The sequence below is a fragment of the Crinia signifera genome, chromosome 3 (genome assembly GCF_055691185.1).
Source record: "Crinia signifera chromosome 3, ASM5569118v1, whole genome shotgun sequence".
NCBI lineage: Eukaryota > Metazoa > Chordata > Amphibia > Anura > Myobatrachidae > Crinia > Crinia signifera.
Genome location: NC_139219.1, coordinates 18,287,568 through 18,307,526, shown reverse-complemented (window position 1 = coordinate 18,307,526; position 19,959 = coordinate 18,287,568). Strand labels below are relative to the sequence as shown.

The following is a 19,959-nucleotide window of genomic DNA, read 5'->3' as shown; positions in this document are numbered from 1 at the left end:
TTCAGGGGGACAAAATTAATAGGGGTCCCCTGTATTTTGACAACCAGAACCAGGCCCAAACAGTCAGCAGGATAATGCCAAAGCAGGGGGAAACTTTTCATATAGATTACCCCGGCCAAAGCATTAACCTCTGATTGGTCAGCCCAGGACCCTGGGGGAGTGGGGACCCCCCCTTTCCCAATAAAAGGGTCTCCCCATCCAAGCTACACCCTGTCTGGGCCGAAATCTAAATTGCAGTGTAAAAATAATTCAGCCAATATTTGCCCTGCACAGAAACAAAATAACTCACACAAATCTAACTCTCTCTGCACATGTTACATCTGCCCCACCTGCAGTGCACATGGTTTTGCCCATTTTCCAAACAAATTTGTACTGCGATCAGATCTGATTAAAGGCCAAAGAGTGAGCCAAACACGAACCTATTATATAAAATGCAAAGGAAAATGACACTTGATAAATTTGTGATAATTGAAAATATAGTTCAGCATGGTCCATGTTTCATTATTACACAAATTTGGAGAGCCACTATAAACACTTGTCCCCTATGGTTTAGTCAGGATGACCGTAAACCACCAGTATTTGTCCTACAGTAAATGTTATTGGCCCTGTTACTTTTAAACAGAGCACTACTACCTAGAAATGCCCAAACAGTCATGGGTGTTGGTCCGATCTGTAGGTGTGTGCCAGCGGTGACGCGCCACTGGCATACACCTATATGCAGCGGCAGGGTCTAGGCTGCCCTGAGCGCCCAGGGTGACCATGCAGTGTCGAGGCGGGCAGTGTCCGTGGAAGTGCTGAGCGGACCTTCGGCAGAGGCGGCAGAATACATTTTTTTTTCAAAAAACAGGTCAGTGGTTGATTGGCTGAGAGTGCTCTCTTTCTCAATGGTGAGGACGCTGATTGGCTCAGAGAGAGAGCACTCTCTGCAACATCGCTGCTGCCCAGGTTTTTTTTTTAACTCTCCTGCTCCCAACAGCTCCAGCTCCCCGGGAGTTTACATGGGATAAATCACACGCGATTTATCCCATGTAAAAAATGGCACATCAATGACAAATCGTAGCAAGCTCTCACGGGCAGCTGCTGGGGGTGCTCAGGGGAAATAGGGTCCAACTTATCCTCACGACAAGTAGGACTAATGTCCACCTATAATTTCTGTCTGCCTTCTTTCTATTTTGTTTGGCAGCCCTTCAAGTACATATCTTACAAAGGTGTAAATTTACAAAGATGGGAGTTCTATTGGAGATGGGGTGTTGCCCATAGCAACCAATCAGATTCTACTTATTTTTTATTTAGCACCTTCTAGAAGTTAATTCATAGAATCTGATTGGTTGATATGGGCGACATCCCATCTTCAGTAGAACTACTCTACCATCCTAGTAAATGGATCCCTAAGTATTTTACACTGCATCTTTTATAAACTCGATCTGTCACATTCTTTCCCTATATTATTTATCTCCAAATATGTTAAATTCCTACTGTTCTGATTACACTGATTTTATTATTAATTTTTAAACAGAAACTAGACATGTTGTATTTAGATATGAGCCAGTCATGGAAGCACCCAATTATAAGGCAGATGCCCAGGAATGTGAAGAAGATGGCGAGTTTAAAATGGTAATTTCCTATTTGTCTCCTGCTTCAATCCTTGATAGTTTTCTCATTATTATTGTGGTAGCCCCATTCTACAATCTGTGTAGAGGTGACACTGGCAGCCTGATAATTGCGCCGTGGGCCTGATTGTGTGCGCTGTGTATGTGTCAGGTGAACTTTTGCATGTTTTAGGATCTGCCGGGCTATTCAGAGTAGCACAGACTTAGTAAGCCAAACCTATATCTGCCTGTGGCCTAATGCAGGGGTTCCCAATCTTTTTTGATTCACGGCACCCTAGAGTATCAAAAACATTTTCACGGCACCCCTAGGCCAAATTTTTATTTATTAGATTGGGTTTATATGTGATTCTTAGAGTCAGTTATGTGGTAAATGACAGGATTTGCTTCTGTTTATACAAATTTTATAATTGGCAGCCACCAGCACTTGTTTTGCTCATAAATAATTAGCCATTAATAATTGGAATTGGTCCTGGATCACCAAACCAGGGCACCCCTGCAAATGTCCTGAGGCACCCCAGGGAGCCACGGCACACAGTTTGGGAACCACTGGCCTAATGGGTGTAACTAGGCATTTTCAGAGCTTTCCTCTTTCACATGAAATTGCAGCCTAATCTTAGATAAGCATAAGCAAAGATCCCGCAATCTCACACAGATCCTTTGCACCACAATAGGGTTGGTGCAAATGTGTACTGATAATAATAGCACCTACAGTATACCCACATCTGGATGTATAAGAGGTATAATGGAAACCATGTGAGTACGGGTACAAATCTGCTCATTTCAGGCAAGCACTGCAGCCACAGACATTGCCACTTAGTTTACAGCACTGAATCAGGCCCTGTGTTTATAGAGACAGAACCAGAGGTGGATTGGCTCACATAAGCCGCCAGAACTGGCCGCTCTCCCCCACTTGCAGGGCCGCGGACAAAATTAACGCGATCTGAACTGCATTTTGACCACAGGAGGGCTGCTGCGCATGCACGGCCACGCGCAGCTCCTCCCATGGTTCTTTGGGGAGTTACTTCTCAAGGCTCCACTTCAGATTCCCAGCAGGCAACGCAAGACTATTTGCGTGACTGGGGATCATCAACAGAACAGCATGTGCGGCAACGGCAGCAGCATACATTAAAGAGAACAGGAGGACGGAGTACAAGCCTGCTGCGGTGAATAAAATGAATTTCTCTTTCATCCATCCTGGTGACACAGCTCAACCATGGGATGTAGCAGGGTCCGAAGGAGCCAGGCACCTATGCGAAAGCTTTTAGAGAGGCAGGCGCCTCCCTTCTGCATCCCACCATTCCCCAGTTCGTTTTAGGTGCCCACCGGAGTTGGTACTATGCTGAAGGGCTGCTGAAGCAGCCAGGCGTTAGAGTAGCTAGGTGGTTTGTGTTTTTTATTAACATTTCACCTTAGTTAGTGCAGGTTACAGTGTGAGGCTTCCAGGAGAATTTGCTCACACTGTCAGTGCAGCAGAGACTGTGTGCTGAGAGACGCTGTCTGGTCTCTCAGCACAGCACTTTAATCTCCTCACAGAATGGTTTCCTGGGCCCTGGGGGACTCCTGAGCCAGGGAGATCATGGGCGACAGACAACCCGCGATGGCGGCCGCCATCTTGCAAGGGTTTACAGGCTGAACTCTTTTGAGTGTTGAAGCCTGTGACAGGAGCTCAGCGCAGCTGGGTGCTTCCAAGTGGTCCCCATTGGAGGGGAGACACTGGAAGACAGAAGAAGCACTTAGTATGAGCGGCTTACAGGGGAAAAGGCAACAAAAAAGCTTCCCTCCCCGCTGTAGCAGGGACTTGGTCTCTTCCTTCACTCTGCTCTGGCGCCCTTTCTTCCCACACTATGCGGAGCTGAAAGGAGATTTATTTCTGCAGACAGAGTGCAGCACTTTCCCCCGGTGACCACAGAGGGTCTGATACAGCGGCAGACAGATAAGTACACTGATATATTGGCTTTGTACAGACGCCTGACTTAGTGCACTGTGATAAATCATGACAGAAAGGTGTAATGCTGCTGTGATTGGGGAGGGAGCGTCTGCCATGTTATTTAACTGCAAATTTAGCGGGCTTAAATTAACTCCTGAACAGATGGACCATGGGGATATATGCCCTACATGCGAATCTGTGCCCAGTGGGGCTCAAGCCCAGAGGGCTGAGCAACCTGAGCCTGCATGGGCAGCGGCTCAGGGAAGGTCTGTGTCTGACTTGGTACAGGCTTTAAATAGACAGAGGGATGAGCTGGTTAGATCTCCCAGGCCATTGGCATCCTCTCAACCTTCTGTTGGCTCTATTTCCCCCTCTCAGGGGGACCCTGCATTTATACAGGCTGTGCAGGACACTGCTCAAAGATTAAGATTAATGCTTTTATGGAGCAGTTTAATAAGGAGTCTGAGGTTTCTGCCATACACCCCTTATCCACACCACCCCTTCCTTATGTAGATTCTGAAGAAGGAGAGTGTGTTGAAGAGATATTTTGGGCACAGAGGGAAGAGACTGAATCATCTGTCCCTGGTATTCATTATTTGATTTTGGCTGTGAAACAGGCATTAAATCTATCTGAGGTTTATAAGGCTCCACAACAAGGAGTATTTAAGAAACAGCGCAGAGACGTAGTGACTTTTTCTTCAGATGAAGGCATGCAAGAATTACTAGGTGGGGCGTGGAAGATGCCCGATAAGAGACTCCTTATGCCCAAAAAGTTTTCGATCCTTTATCCCATGCCAGAAGAGCATGTAAAATTGTGGGAAAAAGTTCCACTAGTAGAGGCCCTGGTTGCTAGGCTGTCTAAAGCTTTGCCAGTGCATGGGGTGCTGCATTCAATTATCCCTTTGGATAAGAAATTAGAGGGTTGTTTGGTTTTACCCTGAGACCAATTATTGCTTCAGCCTGGGTCTTCAAGGCCATGATGGTTTGGGCAAATACCCTGAGTTCACTGCTCCAGTCGGATTCAGAAGCGTTTGCCTTGGTGGAAAAGTTAAAGGCGTCGGCTGAATACACTTGTGAGGCTGGAGAAAAGGGAGTTAAGATGGCCTCTAAGGTGTCGGCCATTTTCGTGACGGCCAGGAGGGCCTTGTGGCTTAAGGCATGGGATGCCAATAATGAGTCCAAGAAGTCTTTGAAGCACTGACATTTAAAGGGGAATTGCTTTTTGGCTCTGAATTAGAATCCCTCATCAAGCAGGCCATGGGGGGAAGAGTACCTTCCCACCCACATCAGCAGCCAAACATGGAACTTCTAGGTTTGCTGCTTTTCTCTCATCTCATTGCTTCTAGGAAGGGTAAAGCTCCCAAGTCCCGTTTTGGTGCCTTCACAAAAAAGCAGGGTTCAAAGGGTGAGGAGAAGCCCTCCTCATGAGGGGCCGGAGGCTCCCCGTTCTTGAATCAGAGTGAGGGTTCGCCTCCTGCTGTACCGGGACTCTTCGGCTCTCTCCACCAAGGATCCTTGGGTCCTCAATGTGGTTTACCAAGGATACAAGATCAACTTAGGGGAGTTCCTCCAAATAGGTTTCTTCCTACAACCTTACCAAGGGAGGCACATTTAAAAAAGACCCTTTTGGGGGCGGCGAAGTCTCTCCTAGAGAAGGGTGTGGTGATTCCGGTTCCGCGAGAGGAAAGGAAGAGGGGGTTTTACTCCATTGTTTTCTTGGTACCCAAACCAGACGGCTCGTTCAGACCGATCCTGAACCTGACAGCTCCAAGGGTGTTCACAAAGATAATGGCGGTCATGGCAGCAGCGCTCAGACTCCGGGGAATTGTAATCATCCCGTATTTGGATGATTTTTTGTTCAAAGCGGAGTCAACGGAGAAGCTGCAGGAGAATCTGTCAGCTGCAATTCATTTTCTGCAGAGCCATGGGTGGATAGTAAATCTTCCAAAGTCCCAGCTTTGTCTCACTCAGAGGCTACAGTTTTTGGGAGTCATTCTGGATGCACAACTTCATGATGTATTTCTTCCAGAATCGAAGGCCAGAGCCATTTGTCAGTTAGTATTGACCATTCTGCAGTCGCCCGGTCCTTTAGTATTGCATTGTTGGAAACTACTGTGCAAGATGGTGGCGACCTTCAAGACCCTTCAGTACACAAGATTTCATTCGAGACCATTCCAATGAAACATCCTCGCAAGTTGGTCGGGGAATCCGAAGTCCATGAAACAAGAAAGGGTTCTCCTGACTCAAGAAACTCTGAATTCCTTACTGTGGTGGACGGATCTGGAATCCCACCAGTTAGGGCACTCACTTCGGTCATGGGACTGGTTGACGTCAGTTTCAGGGGCTGGGGAGCAGTAACCCTGAACCTGAGGTTGCAGGGCCTATGGTACAGTGTGGAGTCATCCTTGCCGAGCTGCGTGCGGTCTGGAAGACGCTTCTGCAGGCGGAAGAGGTTCTGATTCTGCAATAGGAAGAAGTCCCCCATTCGAATCCAGTCGGACAATGCCACAGCTGTGGCCTATCTGAACCACCAAGGAGGCACTTGCAGCAGGATGGCAATGCAGGAAGTGTCTCGGATCTTCGAGTGGGCAGAGGCCAATATTCCGGCTTTATCAGCTGTATTCATTCCGGGGATTCGGAATGTGGAAGCAGATTTTCTCAGCAGAGCAGATCTCATGGAAGGAGAATGGGCATTACATCCGGAGGTTATTGATGGCGCTTGACTCTTTGGGGTGCAGGCAGGGGAGCCGAGAGAGGGGGGGAGCAGGTACTAATTACCCGGGCCCAGGCTTGCTGGAGGGGCCCTGCAGGGGCCCTGGTCCGACCCCTCCCTTCCCCCTCTGTCCCTCCTGGGTAGCAACAGTAGCACACACTTCTACAGCATGTGCTGTTCTGACAGCAGGCTCAGCATGAGTGTCTCACTGATGGCGTGAGAGGTCATGCTGAGCCTGCTGTCAGCACAGCACATGCTGTAGGTGTGTGCTGCCTCTGAGATTACAGTTTTTAGAGTTTTCTTTCACCCTCCTCTAAACATTTTGGGGGCGTGGCCTAAGTGTGGGAGGTGCCCACACCACACACACTTAGGCCACACCCCCAAAATTTTACCGGGGCCCGGCATTCCTCTCGGCTGCCCTGGGTGCAGGGCGTGTTGCAGTGATGGTCACAGTGACATATGGGAAAAATAATTTTAAAACAGTGGATCAGTGACTGCAATGAGGATGTTACAACCAGGGGAGGGGTTGGAAAAAAGTGAGTGGCATATGTAATATGTCAGACATATACAGGGCGAGCGATCACAGTAATCTGTTAGATGAGGCAGTAGGTCAAGTCCATCTGAGCTGAAAGTTTTTTATTTTTATGGATGTTGGCACCGTTCCTCTGCAGAATATTGGAGCAAGACCAGGAGTCTGAGGGAGAGGCCGAAGAATCCAGTACGATCCCTGGATAAATATTAATACTGGTCTCCTTTTACACTGGATTGTTTGCTGTATGTAATACAGTATTAATAATGTACGCATTAGCTGGTATATAGTATAGATTACTTTCTGCATAAAACATATTTTTCTCATATACTGTAAATAATAAAAGTGGTCAAGGCTAGCATAAATATCTCATAGTAAATATATATATATACATATAAGAACGTGGATGAGGCAGAACTGATACATTCTCCCACCTCATGTGAAGATGCCTGTCTACTCAGGCTGGCAGCTGCTCTCTGGTATGATAACTGATTGATCACCCACATACACACACACACACACACACATATACAGGAAATCGTATTAAGGCCTCTCATTGGTTGTCATGGGCAACTTCTTCACTGGCTCTCTTCTTATCACTGCTTTATACATCTGCCCCTGTGTGTCCTTTTCAGGGAACTCTCGGGGGTCCATTGCTTCCTCTTCATCTGTAATCAATTTTTATTATTATTATCTTGTTTTTATATGTCACTATAAGATTTCTGTAGCTCCTTACATAGTGGATGGAACATACAACAAAATGACATAGGACACGTGTGATCTTACATGACAGTTACCATTTGTACAAGTACAGTACACATAAATCAAATCCACAGATTACATAATTACATGGAAACCAAGGCAGGAGAGGGGCCTTATGTGTCTTAATTGGATTTGTCTTGGCTTTTCTAGGAATGCAAAGCGATATACTCGTATTTTAACAAGAAGCTATTGGGCAGTCTACAGCAATGCACCAGTCTGTCCCTTGAGCTACTGAAAAGAAAACTATTTATTTCAAGGTACAATCAGCAAATACATCAGATTACCATCAAATGATTTTCAGTTACATTACAGGTTTCATAGGGCAGAGAAGAGTTTGTCTACTTTTTTATTTAATTTACTGTATTTTACTTATTTTTGGGAGGTTTTTCACCATTGGTGCCAAGCCAGATGATTCACTCCTTACTGGCACCTCGGCGTGGCTAGACGTCATTCACTGTGTTCTGCTATGTTATTCCTGATGTAGTGATGACTGTATAAGGTCTAAATTCTGCCTATTCTTAGCCCACTGATTTCATTATTTCTAGTTGGTGATATATGAAGTGACCAAAATCAGTTCTGACTAGTGTTACGTCAGCAGCTAAAGCACAAGTGCACCGCATTCCAGGTTCCCACGGTCAGAATACCAACGCCGGCATCCTGTAGGAGGGATTCCTGGTTTCTTTTCCCCTAATACCCTAACCCTCCTTATCAGCAGCCTAACACCCCCCCCCCCCCCCGCAGCGCCTGATCCTACCCCTCCCCGCTAGTGCCTAAACCTATCCATGTACACCACTACCTAACCTTAACCCCCACCCCACACTAACCATCCCTCCGAAGTGGCTAAACCTAATCCCTTCTCCCCCAGCCGCATGGTAACATTGCCCGCATTCTTAACGTTTGCCATCTTGGCGCCCGTCTCCAGCCGCCAAAATGCTGACAGAGTAGTTCACGTTTTCTAATTTTAAATTAGCTCCACCTGTGGATCATTTAAAATGTTTCAATGAGTAATGAATGCACCTGTGCACCTGCCGGGTGACCTGGAAACCATGCACTGAGTGGGGTCCTGAGGACCGAGTTTGAGAACCCCTGTGATTATGCATAATGATAATCGACCATTTGCTCCCAAACACTGGAATATTGCCCAAAAAACTGTCCGTTTGATTAACCAATTTGTCTGAACAACCAATTTTCTATGTCTTCCACGGTTTGGGAGCAAACGGTCAATTGTCATTTGTGCCCATACATTTCAAGATTTTCAGTCCAACCAGCGAGACGGATAATTGTAGAGGTTTACAAACGCTGTCCTCCTGAGACATGGATACATGGATATACTTTACTGGTGGGGTGGGTTGAGGGCCACGGAAACCTCCAGTACAGTGTCTGATTTTTTTCTGGAATTCCCCCCAGCAGCTCCCCGGGAGGCGTCATCCAACTTGGCACTTGATGTGCCGTTTTTTACATGCAATAAATTGTATGCGATTGAATCTGGCCCATAGTGTAATTGTTATTTCAGACTTGTTCAAATGGACCATAGTCCATTCTTTAATAAAAAAAAACATATTTTGCTTAATTTTTGTCAAGATCATTTCTTTCAGATACTCTGCACGTGGATTTATTTTCATTTCATTTAATGCAAAGGTTTCACTGTTTTTGTAAGTTTGACATCTATTACTGAATTGCTCTATAATTGTATTTGTCCTAGTGCTTCTAGTCAGAGAGCTTTATATTCTCCACCCACTACACAAGATGTGAACACATCTTTCCTGAAGGCAGAAGTGCATCTCATTATCCCAAAAGTGGTAAGTGTGTTATCTGATGACTTCGTATCCAAAGCAATATCGGAAATGACTGTAGGTTGTCTTACTGGATTTAGTACTGAATCCCGGCGGTCGGGATCCCGGCGTTCAGAATCCCGACGCCGGAATCCCGACAGCCAAAATCCCGACAGGGGGGGGGACGTGGATCGCCCCCCTTGCGGGCTCACTGCGCTCGCCACGCAGCGGGCCCGGTGCCTCGCTACGCTCGGCACACTAATTTATTCTCCCTCCAGGGGTGTCGTGGACACCCACGAAGGGAGAATGTGTCGGGATTTCGGCGGTCGGGATTCTGAATGCCGGGATCCCGACCGCCGGGATTTTAACTGCATCCCGTCTTACTATGTTGTTTATACAACCTTCCCACAGTGTAATCTTTATGGGAGTTGTAGCAAATGTGCAGTAACACTCTGTAGCAAAAATCTATACAGATATTAGAAGAAAGTTGTATATGTAGGGGGCAGTACGGATGGTGTAATGGTTAGCATTACTGCCTCACAGCGCTGAGGTCATAGGTTCTATCCTCACCATGTGTTATATATACAGGGCAGTACGGATGGTGTAATGGTTACATTACTGCCTCACAGCGCTGAGGTCATGGGTTCTATCCCCACCATGTGTTATATATACAGGGCAGCATGGACGGTGTAATGGTTACATTACTGCCTCACAGCGCTGAGGTCATAGGTTCTATCCTCACCATGTGTTATATATACAGGGCAGTACGGATGGTGTAATGGTTACATTACTGCCTCACAGCGCTGAGGTCATGGGTTCTATCCCCACCATGGCCCTTATTCTGGTTGGTGCGGTCGAGCCGCATATGCGGCTCCGACCGCACCAGACGAATCCCCGCCTACAAGACGGATCGGCACGGCCGTCCGTACACGGACGGCTGCCGATCCGCATAAAAATGGTGGAGGCGTACGCCTCCACCATGGTGGGAGCTGCCCCCTGCATTCGATGGTCGTCGACCATCGAAGGCAGGTCCGCACGCCCCGGCAGCTCCCGCAAGCTGAGACCACACGGACAATCGTCCGTGTGGTAGCTTGTATGGGGGCTGAAAGCTGACATCCGGCGACGTCAGCTTTCCGCCCCCATGAGTTGCGTCATGCCCTCATTACCATGCATACGCCCCGCGTTTGCATGGGAACGCCCATGAAACGCGGGGCGTACACATAGGGAAATGAGGGCATGAAGCCTCTCACGCCCCTATACGCCCCCTTTGCGGCGGACGAAATACGTCTGCGGCGAAGGGGGCTGCACATGCGCAGATTGACCTCTGCGCATGTGCAGTGTCAAAACATCGGCGGTACGGCCGCACGCGGGCCGTACCGCATAGATTAGAATAAGGGCCCATGTGTTATATATATACGGGGCAGTACGGATGGTGTAATGGTTAGCATTACTGCCTCACAGCGCTGAGGTCATGGGTTCTATTCCCACCATGTGTTATATATACACCTGTGTTATATATACAGGGCAGTACGGACGGTGTAATGGTTAGCATTACTGCCTCACAGCGCTGAGGCCATGGGTTCTATTCCCACCATGTGTTATATATACGGGGCAGTACGGATGGTGTAATGGTTAGCATTACTGCCTCACAGCGCTGAGGTCATGGGTTCTATCCCCACCATGTGTTATATATACGGGGCAGTGTAATGGTTAGCATTACTGCCTCACAGCGCTGAGGTCATGGGTTCGATCCTACTGGCTCTAACTGTGCAGAGTTTGTATATTCTCCCCGTGCTTGTGTGGGTTTCCTCCGGGTACTCCGGTTTGCTCCCACAATCCAAAAATATACTGGTAGGTTAATAGGCACCCCAAAAAATTAACCCTAGAATGTCTGTCTGTGTGTGCATGTACATGTGGTAGGGAATACCACAGCTCCACTGGGGCAGGGACTGATGTGAATGTTCAACTATACTCTGTAAAGTGCTGCGTAATATGTATGCGCTATATAAGAAACTGTTAATAAATAAATAATAATAAATATGTAATGTGTTCCAAGTGGGCGCAATAACAACTGAACCAATTTTCATGAAAACGGCATAATTCTGTTGTGGAAATTCCTAGAAGTAACCTGCCATAAGTAAAGTTAGAGGGGATCCGGTCATTGGGTCTACAGCAACTAGGTCAACAAGCATTAGGTCGACACCACTAGGTCGAAAGGCGTCAAGGTCGACATGTGTCTAGGTTGACATGTCATTATGTCGACATGGGCAAGGTCGACAGTCAAAAGGTCAACATGGGTTTTTTTGAGTCTACATGTGCCGATAGGCGGTATTTCATGCCCTACCATCCACTCTGGCATGGTGGGAGAATAAAATAGTGTGCCCGAAGCATTGTGAGCGATGCGAGGGGATGCGGTGCATTTCAAACTGTTTTCATGTCGACTGTGTTGACATTCGGGTTTTAAAACCCCATGTTGACCTTTAGACTGTGGACCTTGCCCATGTCAACCTAATGCTTGTGTCGGCCTAATGTCCTGTCGACCTAGACCCATGTCGACCTTGACCCATGTCGACCTAGACCCATGTCGACCTTGCTGCCTGTCGACCTAGCGGTGTCGACCCAATGCTTGTTGACCTAGTTGTTGTAGACCTAACAACCCACACCCAGTTACAGCTGAGCAATATGACAAATAAGGGTGTGATTGTAGTTCATTCGAACGGGTACGAATTCGATGTTTTGGGGACTCCACATGTGCATGGTCCTACTATAGGCATGTGCAGCCCCCCTTTGCCAATGGCTTCAGCAACTTGCATAGTTGACGAGCCATTCACAAACATCGGCTCGGGGGGCGGATGGCGGTGGGAATGTGGCTCGCCCATGTGAACGCCAAGTGATTTGTGGGCGTCCCCATAGAAACGCTGGGCGTTCCTATTGGTACGCGGCCAGTTGACATCACAGGATAGCCGCACGTGAATGAATGGCAGTTTTCACTGACTTCTATTTGTGGAGGCAGGAGAAATCATTCGATGTTCATCGACCATCGAATGATTTCTCCTGCAGCGGAGGCATGCGAGGGGATGTGTTTTCGTTACACATGCCCTCGCATGGTACCGAGGGGAATCGGCAGCGGTAGGAGGGTGGGAAAACACCAAGGCGGCATATCAGGTGCTCGGTAAGCTGCGATGTTCACAGTTTACTGCGCAAACCTGAATCAGGCCCTACATCTATAGGCATCATTAATGCAAGAGATTGGTGTGGTTGCAGGGGCGTGGCCAGTAATGGGTGGGGGAGGGATGCAGGACCTGCATTCTGTTGAAAAGGAGAAGCTGCATAGCAGTCTACGCACAGGGTACAGAGAGCTGCCACCAATCTGTATGGCACAGCTGGTCTCGTGAGCCGCTCCCGTGACAAGACCCCTATGCAAAGCGATACAAATATAATAAAGCTAAATATACTGTAGACTCAATCTTTGACACCACCATTTCAACTGGTGCAGAATACTACTGTACATAAAAAAGCATTTGACGAGCGACTGCAGTCACTTCTGATAATGGATTTCCATATAAATACAATTCTGCATTTAGTTTGTACAATGATAGTAACATCATTCTAATTCTGTGCCTCATGTAGAGGTTTCTCCAACATGTACTGTATTGATAGTTTGCCTGATAAAATAGATTTTTGCTCTGCAGGTAATGATTCCAAACTTGGATGACATCCAGCAGGCTGTAGATCGTCTGGCACAGTTAATACTTGATGTAAATCGTAGAGTCGCTTGGTGGAAGCAGCATAAAATACACCGGACAGTTGGTGCTCACGTCTCTTTCACAAACACAAGTCAGCAAAGAGCAAAAGGAAGTATGTAGTAGCCGCAGTTACACAATGGTGTATATAGTACAGTTTTATTACATTTATATTATTATGTATTATAACAAAGAGACTTTGGGCCTGATTCAGAGATGGACATCTTTGCTGGTGCATTTTGTTAATTTTTCTTCTCAGATCATTTACGTGCATGCGAAGACTTTGGTTCAGCACTATAATGATTAGTAATGTTTAGTGCTGGGGCAGGGACGGCGGTCTGTGTAGTTGGTATTGTGATCTTAGGCTCCTAATTGCTGAGCCGTTAATAGTGAGATCTCATTCCTATGGCCGCTTATGTTGAGGCAGGAATAGTCTGCCTCTCCCTGGCGCTGTCTATCAGGCTAAATAAAATGTTGTTCTAACTGCAGCACTAGTTCTCCATGCTGCAGCTAGTACCCCATTGTTACGTGAATACAATTTCAGTGCTACAGTGATTATTAGCCCTAAGCGCTGGGACAGGGACCGCGGTCTGTGCTGCTCACACTGATCTCAGGCTCCTGTTAGCTGAGCCACTGTATGAGATCTCAGTGCTGTAGCCACCTATGCTGGGACAGGAATAGTCAGCATTTCATGTCTGCTGCTCACACTGATCTCAGGCTCCTGTTAGCTGAGCCGCTGTATGAGATCTCAGTGCTGTAGCCACCTATGCTGGGGCAGGAATAGTCAGCATTTCAGTTGGGCTTTCTGCTGCCACACTAGTTAGCCTATTATTTTGGCTCACATCCCCCAGCTGACCTTCCTGCACACTGGCTGGTATGTGCCCGCTATCTCTAGTAGTTAGTTAAGATAATGCTGCACTGTTCTACCCTATAATACACAGAACTGACAATATTATATGATACACACAGACATATTTTTAAGTAAGACAGTGGCCCTTAGAGCCAACGATCGTTTCACCGGGGCTTTATCAAGGCATCAGTTTGTTTGCCCTCTGAGGCAGGTTCACATACCCCGCCCTTCATGTTGAGTGGTTGTTTTGAAAATAGCTTTTTCATTAAGCCCTTAATGCAGTGGTTCCCAAACATTTTAGAATAACGGCGCCCTAGAGTATCAGAATTTTTCTTACCCCTGGACCAAAAGTTTCCTGTTGAGTAATTTAGAAAAAAATATATTTAAATAAAGTAAATTTTGTTCATACAGTATGTCATCGTTAGGTTCAGTTATGTGATCAGAGACCGTATTACCTTCTGCTTGTCCATATATTTTATAATTGGATGCCACAAGCACTGATGTTATCTATTCCATTGGTCATGAATAATTTGACTTAGTCCTGAACCACCAACACCGGGCACCCCTGCAAGTTCTCCAAGGCACCCCAGGGTGCCATGGCACACAATTTGGGAAACCCTGCCTTAATGTTTGTATTTCATTTCTATTGTTTTTAATGGTATTTTAACTTTATTACTTTATTGCTATTTGATATTAATATGTTGTAATTATAATGGAGGGCATTACCAATATCTCAGAGTTTTTATAACCTGCCACTTTATGTGATTTTATGATATCCTCTATTTCTATGTATTATGGTGTGGTTCTAGTTATATGTCTTAAGGTGCGTACACATGGGGGCGATTTTGTACATTATCGTGGGAAATATGGTCGCTAAGCGACCATATTGCCCACGATGGGAGTGTGCACCGGCGATATATCGTTGGGTGCGCGCTCCCGTTTTTACCCCTGTAGTGATCGCTGGTCCCAGGAACATGCTCCTGCGACCAGCTGATTACCACTGCCGGCCTCCCCCGGCAGATTCTTTTTCATCAGCGACCATCTCTGGTCGCTGATGAAAAGGAGAAACTGAGCCATATATTGCTCAGCCATATATGACTGAGCCATATATTGCTCAGCCATATATGGCTGAGCAATATATCTCCCCCGTGTGTACGGGGCTTTACCATAACATTTTTTATTTGTTGGATCCCCTCTGTAATAATATATTAAAAGGTTCGAGTGAAGAATAGTGAAACCATATTTGTTATTAAATCCCACACAAATAAATAATAATACTCGTGCTATAGTGATTAGTGAAAATACTAACAAAAATTTGTGAGGGAGAAAAACACTAAAATCGGATTTGTAAAGCTGTGTACACGGGGCAATATTAAGCACATACAGATGGAGCTGTTCCCATCCTGGCAGGGGATGGCGCTGGCGACGCCATCCGCTGCCAGCACCATATCGATGGCGAGAAGGGGACGCGCGCGCACGTCCCCTTCCGACGGCGCTTCCATCCGCTCCCCCGGGTTTCCGCCGCCTGCCCGCACCCCCCCCCCAACAGGGTTTTCGTCGCCTCGCCGACGGAGACTGAGACGCGCGTGCGCGTGAGACGCACGCGCGTCTCAGTCTGATGGATGGCGAGGCTGCTGGCGGATCGCCAGCGGGGACGTTCTGGCGATCCGCCAGCCAGGATGTAGCCTGCCCCATCTGTATCGCTGGCAATATGATCACTGAGCGACCATATTGCCAGTGATTTGTATGTGCTCGCTCCCGTGTTCAGCCTCTAATGGTCTCTGGTTACAGGAGCTTTCTCCTGCGACCAGCTATTTCCCCCTGCGGCTCCCCCAGCAGAGTCTCCTTTTTATCATCCACCAAATGACCCTTTCGACCTAATCCATGTTGACCTTGAGTCATGGCCACCTTCCTGCATGTCGACCTAGACTCATGTCGACCTAAATGCACATCCACCTAATGTCTGTCTACCAACATGCTGGTGACCCAATTACTGTATCCTGTTTAAGCTGCATGTTCTTACAGCCGCATCAGGAGAAAGTCATTTAAAGTTTGGTAAAATACTACAGAACTGGCAGTGACCAGTTACTATGGCTGAGGGTAAGGCCAGGGGCACGTTGGCAGTGACCAGTTACTATGGCTGAGGGTAAGGCCAGGGGCACGTTGGCAGTGACCAGTTACTATGGCTGAGGGTAAGGCCAGGGGCACGTTAGTAAAAGTCATGTCATTGATGGTGCAGTTTAAGCATTACGTATCATTGAATAAGAATAAACCTGACACTATTATACATGCTACAGTATAGTTATCATTTGTTTATATTATAGAAATGGTGGAACAGGTGTATACACAGAGAAAGCATCGGAATTTCTACAGAAACGTTGCAGAAAACAAAGAGGTTTCCAAGCTTGTCCTATTGCTCTCTTCCTTTGTGAGCTCGCTCAGAGGAGCAGCCAGTGATGCAATGGAAAACTTTCATATATACAAAGTCCTGTGGACAGAGGACAGAGAAGCCAAAGTATCGGTAAATCCTGAGTGATTCTTTACAGGGAATACACTGGCATCTTATATTGTAACAGACCTCAAATTGATTTATTCTACTGTATACCATCTTTGCATATTTACTTATATTTAGGGGTAAGTTTACTAAGATGGGACTTTAAAATGAGATGTTTCCCATAGCAACCAATCAGATTCTATTATCTTCTAGAAGGTGCTAATTAAATACGTAGTAGAATTTGATTAATTGCTATGGGCAGCATTCCATCTTCAATAGAACTCCCATCTTAGGAAATGTATCCATTTTGTCTATAAGATAGGTATGCACTATAACCCAACTTTCAGATCAAAGAGGTGCGATTGAAGTTGAGGTGTGTGTGCTGTGTTCTGCGGAAAGGGAGAGAAGTACCCCTTTCATAACACTATGCTGGGTCAGACCTGGGATCTCGATCTGCGACCTAGGTCCCTTAATTTGACATTTAACCCGGGTTGCCCATTTTACTGAGGACCCAGGTTTCTCAGATAAATACCTCTGCACCCCTCCTCCCTCCATGTGCCTCTGCTCCTCTTTTCAGGCACACTTTTGGCATGTCCAAGTCCAGGAGTTGAAAGGCTCCTGGTTAACCCATTGGAAAGTGATGTAATTATGTATGCCCCGGTATTACTCCTGGCCCCAGCCTCATTGACTGACTTTCTCTGACTATCCCCCCCCCACTCCCTGCACGCTGGCTCTCCCCTCAGCCCCAGCTCCAGCCAGGGCCTTAGGTTCCATCCTGCTGTGTGCCTCAGGGGAGATGGTCTGTTGAGCCCTTCTACTGCTGCCCGTGAGCAGCATGATCAAGATGGCACTGCTAATGGCTGCCTAGGAACTGTGCCACTCAGCCATCTGTACCCCCGTGTCTACCCTGTCTTGCACCCTACATAGTAACCTATAACTGTACTGTCTTTGCTTATATTGTTACCTACCTGGCTGCTGTAACGACCAGTGGTGCTGCTGTCAGCTGGCTAGGCGCTGTGCAACTCAGAAAATATATGTTCCATGTGTGACAACTGTACTGTCTCTGCTTATATTGTTACCTACCTGGCTGTTGCAATGACCAGTGGTGCCGCTGTTGGCTCCCTAGTCGCTTTGCAGCTCAACGGGTATGGGTTCCCTGTGTGATAACTGTACTGTCTCTGCTGGTATTGTTACCTACCTGGCTGCTGCAATGACCAGTGGCGCCGCTGATGGCTGCCTAGGCGCTGTGCAGCTTGGCGAGTATATGTTCCCTGTGTGATAACTGTACTGTCTCTGCTTATGCTGATACCTACCTGGCTGCTGCAACGACCAGTGGCGCCGCTGATGGCTGACTAGGCGCTGTGCAGCTCAGCAGGTATGTGTTCCCTGAGTGATAATTGTACTGTCTCTGCTTATGCTGATACCTACCTGGCTGCTGCAATGACCAGTGGTGCCGCTGATGGCTGCCTAGGCGCTGTGCAGCTTGGCGAGTATATGTTCCCTGTGTGATAACTGTACTGTCTCTGCTTATGCTGATACCTACCTGGCTGCTGCAACGACCAGTGGCGCCGCTGATGGCTGACTAGGCGCTGTGCAGCTCAGCAGGTATGTGTTCCCTGAGTGATAATTGTACTGTCTCTGCTTGTATTGTTGCCTGCCTGGCTGTTGGCTGCATAGGTGCTGTGCAGCTCGGCGGATATGTGTTCCCTGTATGATAACTGTACTGTCTCTGCTGCATTGTTACCTACCTGGCTGTGGCAATGACCAGTGGTCTAGGCGCTGTGCAGCTTGGCGGGTATGTGTTCCTTGTATGATAACTGTACTGTCTCTGCTTATATCATTACCTACCTGGCTGTTGCGGCAACAAGTGACACCTCTGATGGCTGCCTAGGAGCTGTGCAGCTCAGCGAATATATGTTCCCTGCGTCTACAATCCTTAGGGAGCATTTAGCGTATTCCTGTATGTGTTATATATATATATCTGTACTGTCACTGTTTAACTGTTACCTAACTGGCTGTTGCACAGCAATCCAAATCTAATTCCTAGTATACGCAAGTACACCTGGCCAATAAAGCTGATTCTGATTACTAAAGGAATATACTTGATTAGGATAAAATGTGATTATTTTGAAGTCTGTTTTATAAATGACCATATACACTCTAGAGCAGGCATTCCCAACCACAGTCCTCAAGGCACACTAACAGTCCAGGTTCTAGTGATATCCAGGCTTCCGCAGAGGTAACTTAATAAGTACTGCAGCTATTTTGATTTTAACACGTGTGCTGTAGCCTGGCTATCCCAAAAACGTGCACTGTTAGTGTGTCTTGATGACTGAAGTTGGGAATGCCTGGTCTAGAGTAATAAACTATGGAATGTCTGCCATGCACCAGAGCCAAGTTATTATGTAGTACGGAACACTTGTGCATCTTCTGTTATTAACTAGCCTGACAGTAAATTATCTCTCTATGACAAATCACCTGAACAATGGTTACAATGTTCTCTCTCTATCTATACACCTTCAGGTGTATTTCCTGGGGGTTTTAAACATTTACATATTTACATTTTGCAGCAGTTTCTGTCTGAGGACCCCTCTCTGTGTGACCTCAAAAGAGAAATATTACATTATGACTCGCTGGAGCAAGAGATACAGGGATCACAGCCAACATTGCTTCTAGGATCCATTGAACTAAACACAGGCAAGTTATATTCCACTTCCTATAAGTAAAGCTTATATTTTTCACTGGAATAATCAAAGACATTGTAAAACAAATATATATACTAAGTATACATATAGGCCCTTATTCTGATCGCTTCACTCGGACTCGTGTACGGGTCGAAGCGAGTGTACCAAAGCTGCCTAGCGAATGGATTGCCGGCGCCGCCCATTCGCACAACGAATTTGGCCGGTCGGCATGCACCAATGTATTGTTGGAAATCAGATGATTGTAAGAGAAGTGCACATTACCATAAAATAATTAACTGCTGGAGGAAAAACAGAAAGCAGTGCCCACTGGCCCAGATGTTGGTATCCTCACTAGAGATGGCGGCACCTAGGAATAAATTGCTGGAAGAATGGTCCATAATATATTTTTCATTTATTTTTTTGGTGTGTGTGTGTGTAATGTGATTTTATTATGTCATTGTGTATAATATTCTAGTAAATAATTATTTTTTTTAATCATTCACTTGTTTGTCATTGGATTACCAGCACTGCTACATCTTTTGCATGGAGGGGCAACCTGCAGCCAGCACCACTACTGCTTTACCCCACTAAGCTTACTTCAGATGCCCCAGACGTGCACACTGCAGCATGTACAGACCTCAAGCTGTTCTTTTATGCGGCATGATGTCATGCTATCAGGGGAAGTGCGGCCAGACGATGACCTTTCAAAACTGGCACCACTGGATAAGGAGCTATATGGTAGCTCTCCAACGTGAACCATTCAAAGGACATAAAATAGTACATGGGTCCCCATTAGTAATGCAATTTGTATGTTATTACTTTACCTGCTTAGTTCGATAAGATTATTGATGATTGTAATGTTTTGTGGTAATGTG

The 19,959-nt window shown here is 46.6% G+C and overlaps 1 protein-coding gene across 9 annotated transcripts in view; it reads left to right on the top strand.

The window, feature by feature from the left end:
- The window catches only part of DNAH8 (dynein axonemal heavy chain 8), a 358,983-nt gene that overhangs the window by 133,220 nt on the left and 205,804 nt on the right, over positions 1–19,959 (top strand). For all 9 annotated transcript variants that reach the window (XR_014471558.1, XR_014471559.1, XM_083175420.1 and 6 more), the window contains 6 exons: positions 1,517–1,614; positions 7,692–7,798; positions 9,244–9,340; positions 13,006–13,171; positions 16,231–16,427; positions 18,971–19,097. Coding sequence is in view for 7 of the 9 variants with exons in the window: in XM_083175420.1 (XP_083031546.1) it covers positions 1,517–1,614; positions 7,692–7,798; positions 9,244–9,340; positions 13,006–13,171; positions 16,231–16,427; positions 18,971–19,097 (792 nt within the window). In the remaining 2 variants the exon portion in view is untranslated. The remainder of the gene's footprint in view (positions 1–1,516; positions 1,615–7,691; positions 7,799–9,243; positions 9,341–13,005; positions 13,172–16,230; positions 16,428–18,970; positions 19,098–19,959) is intronic.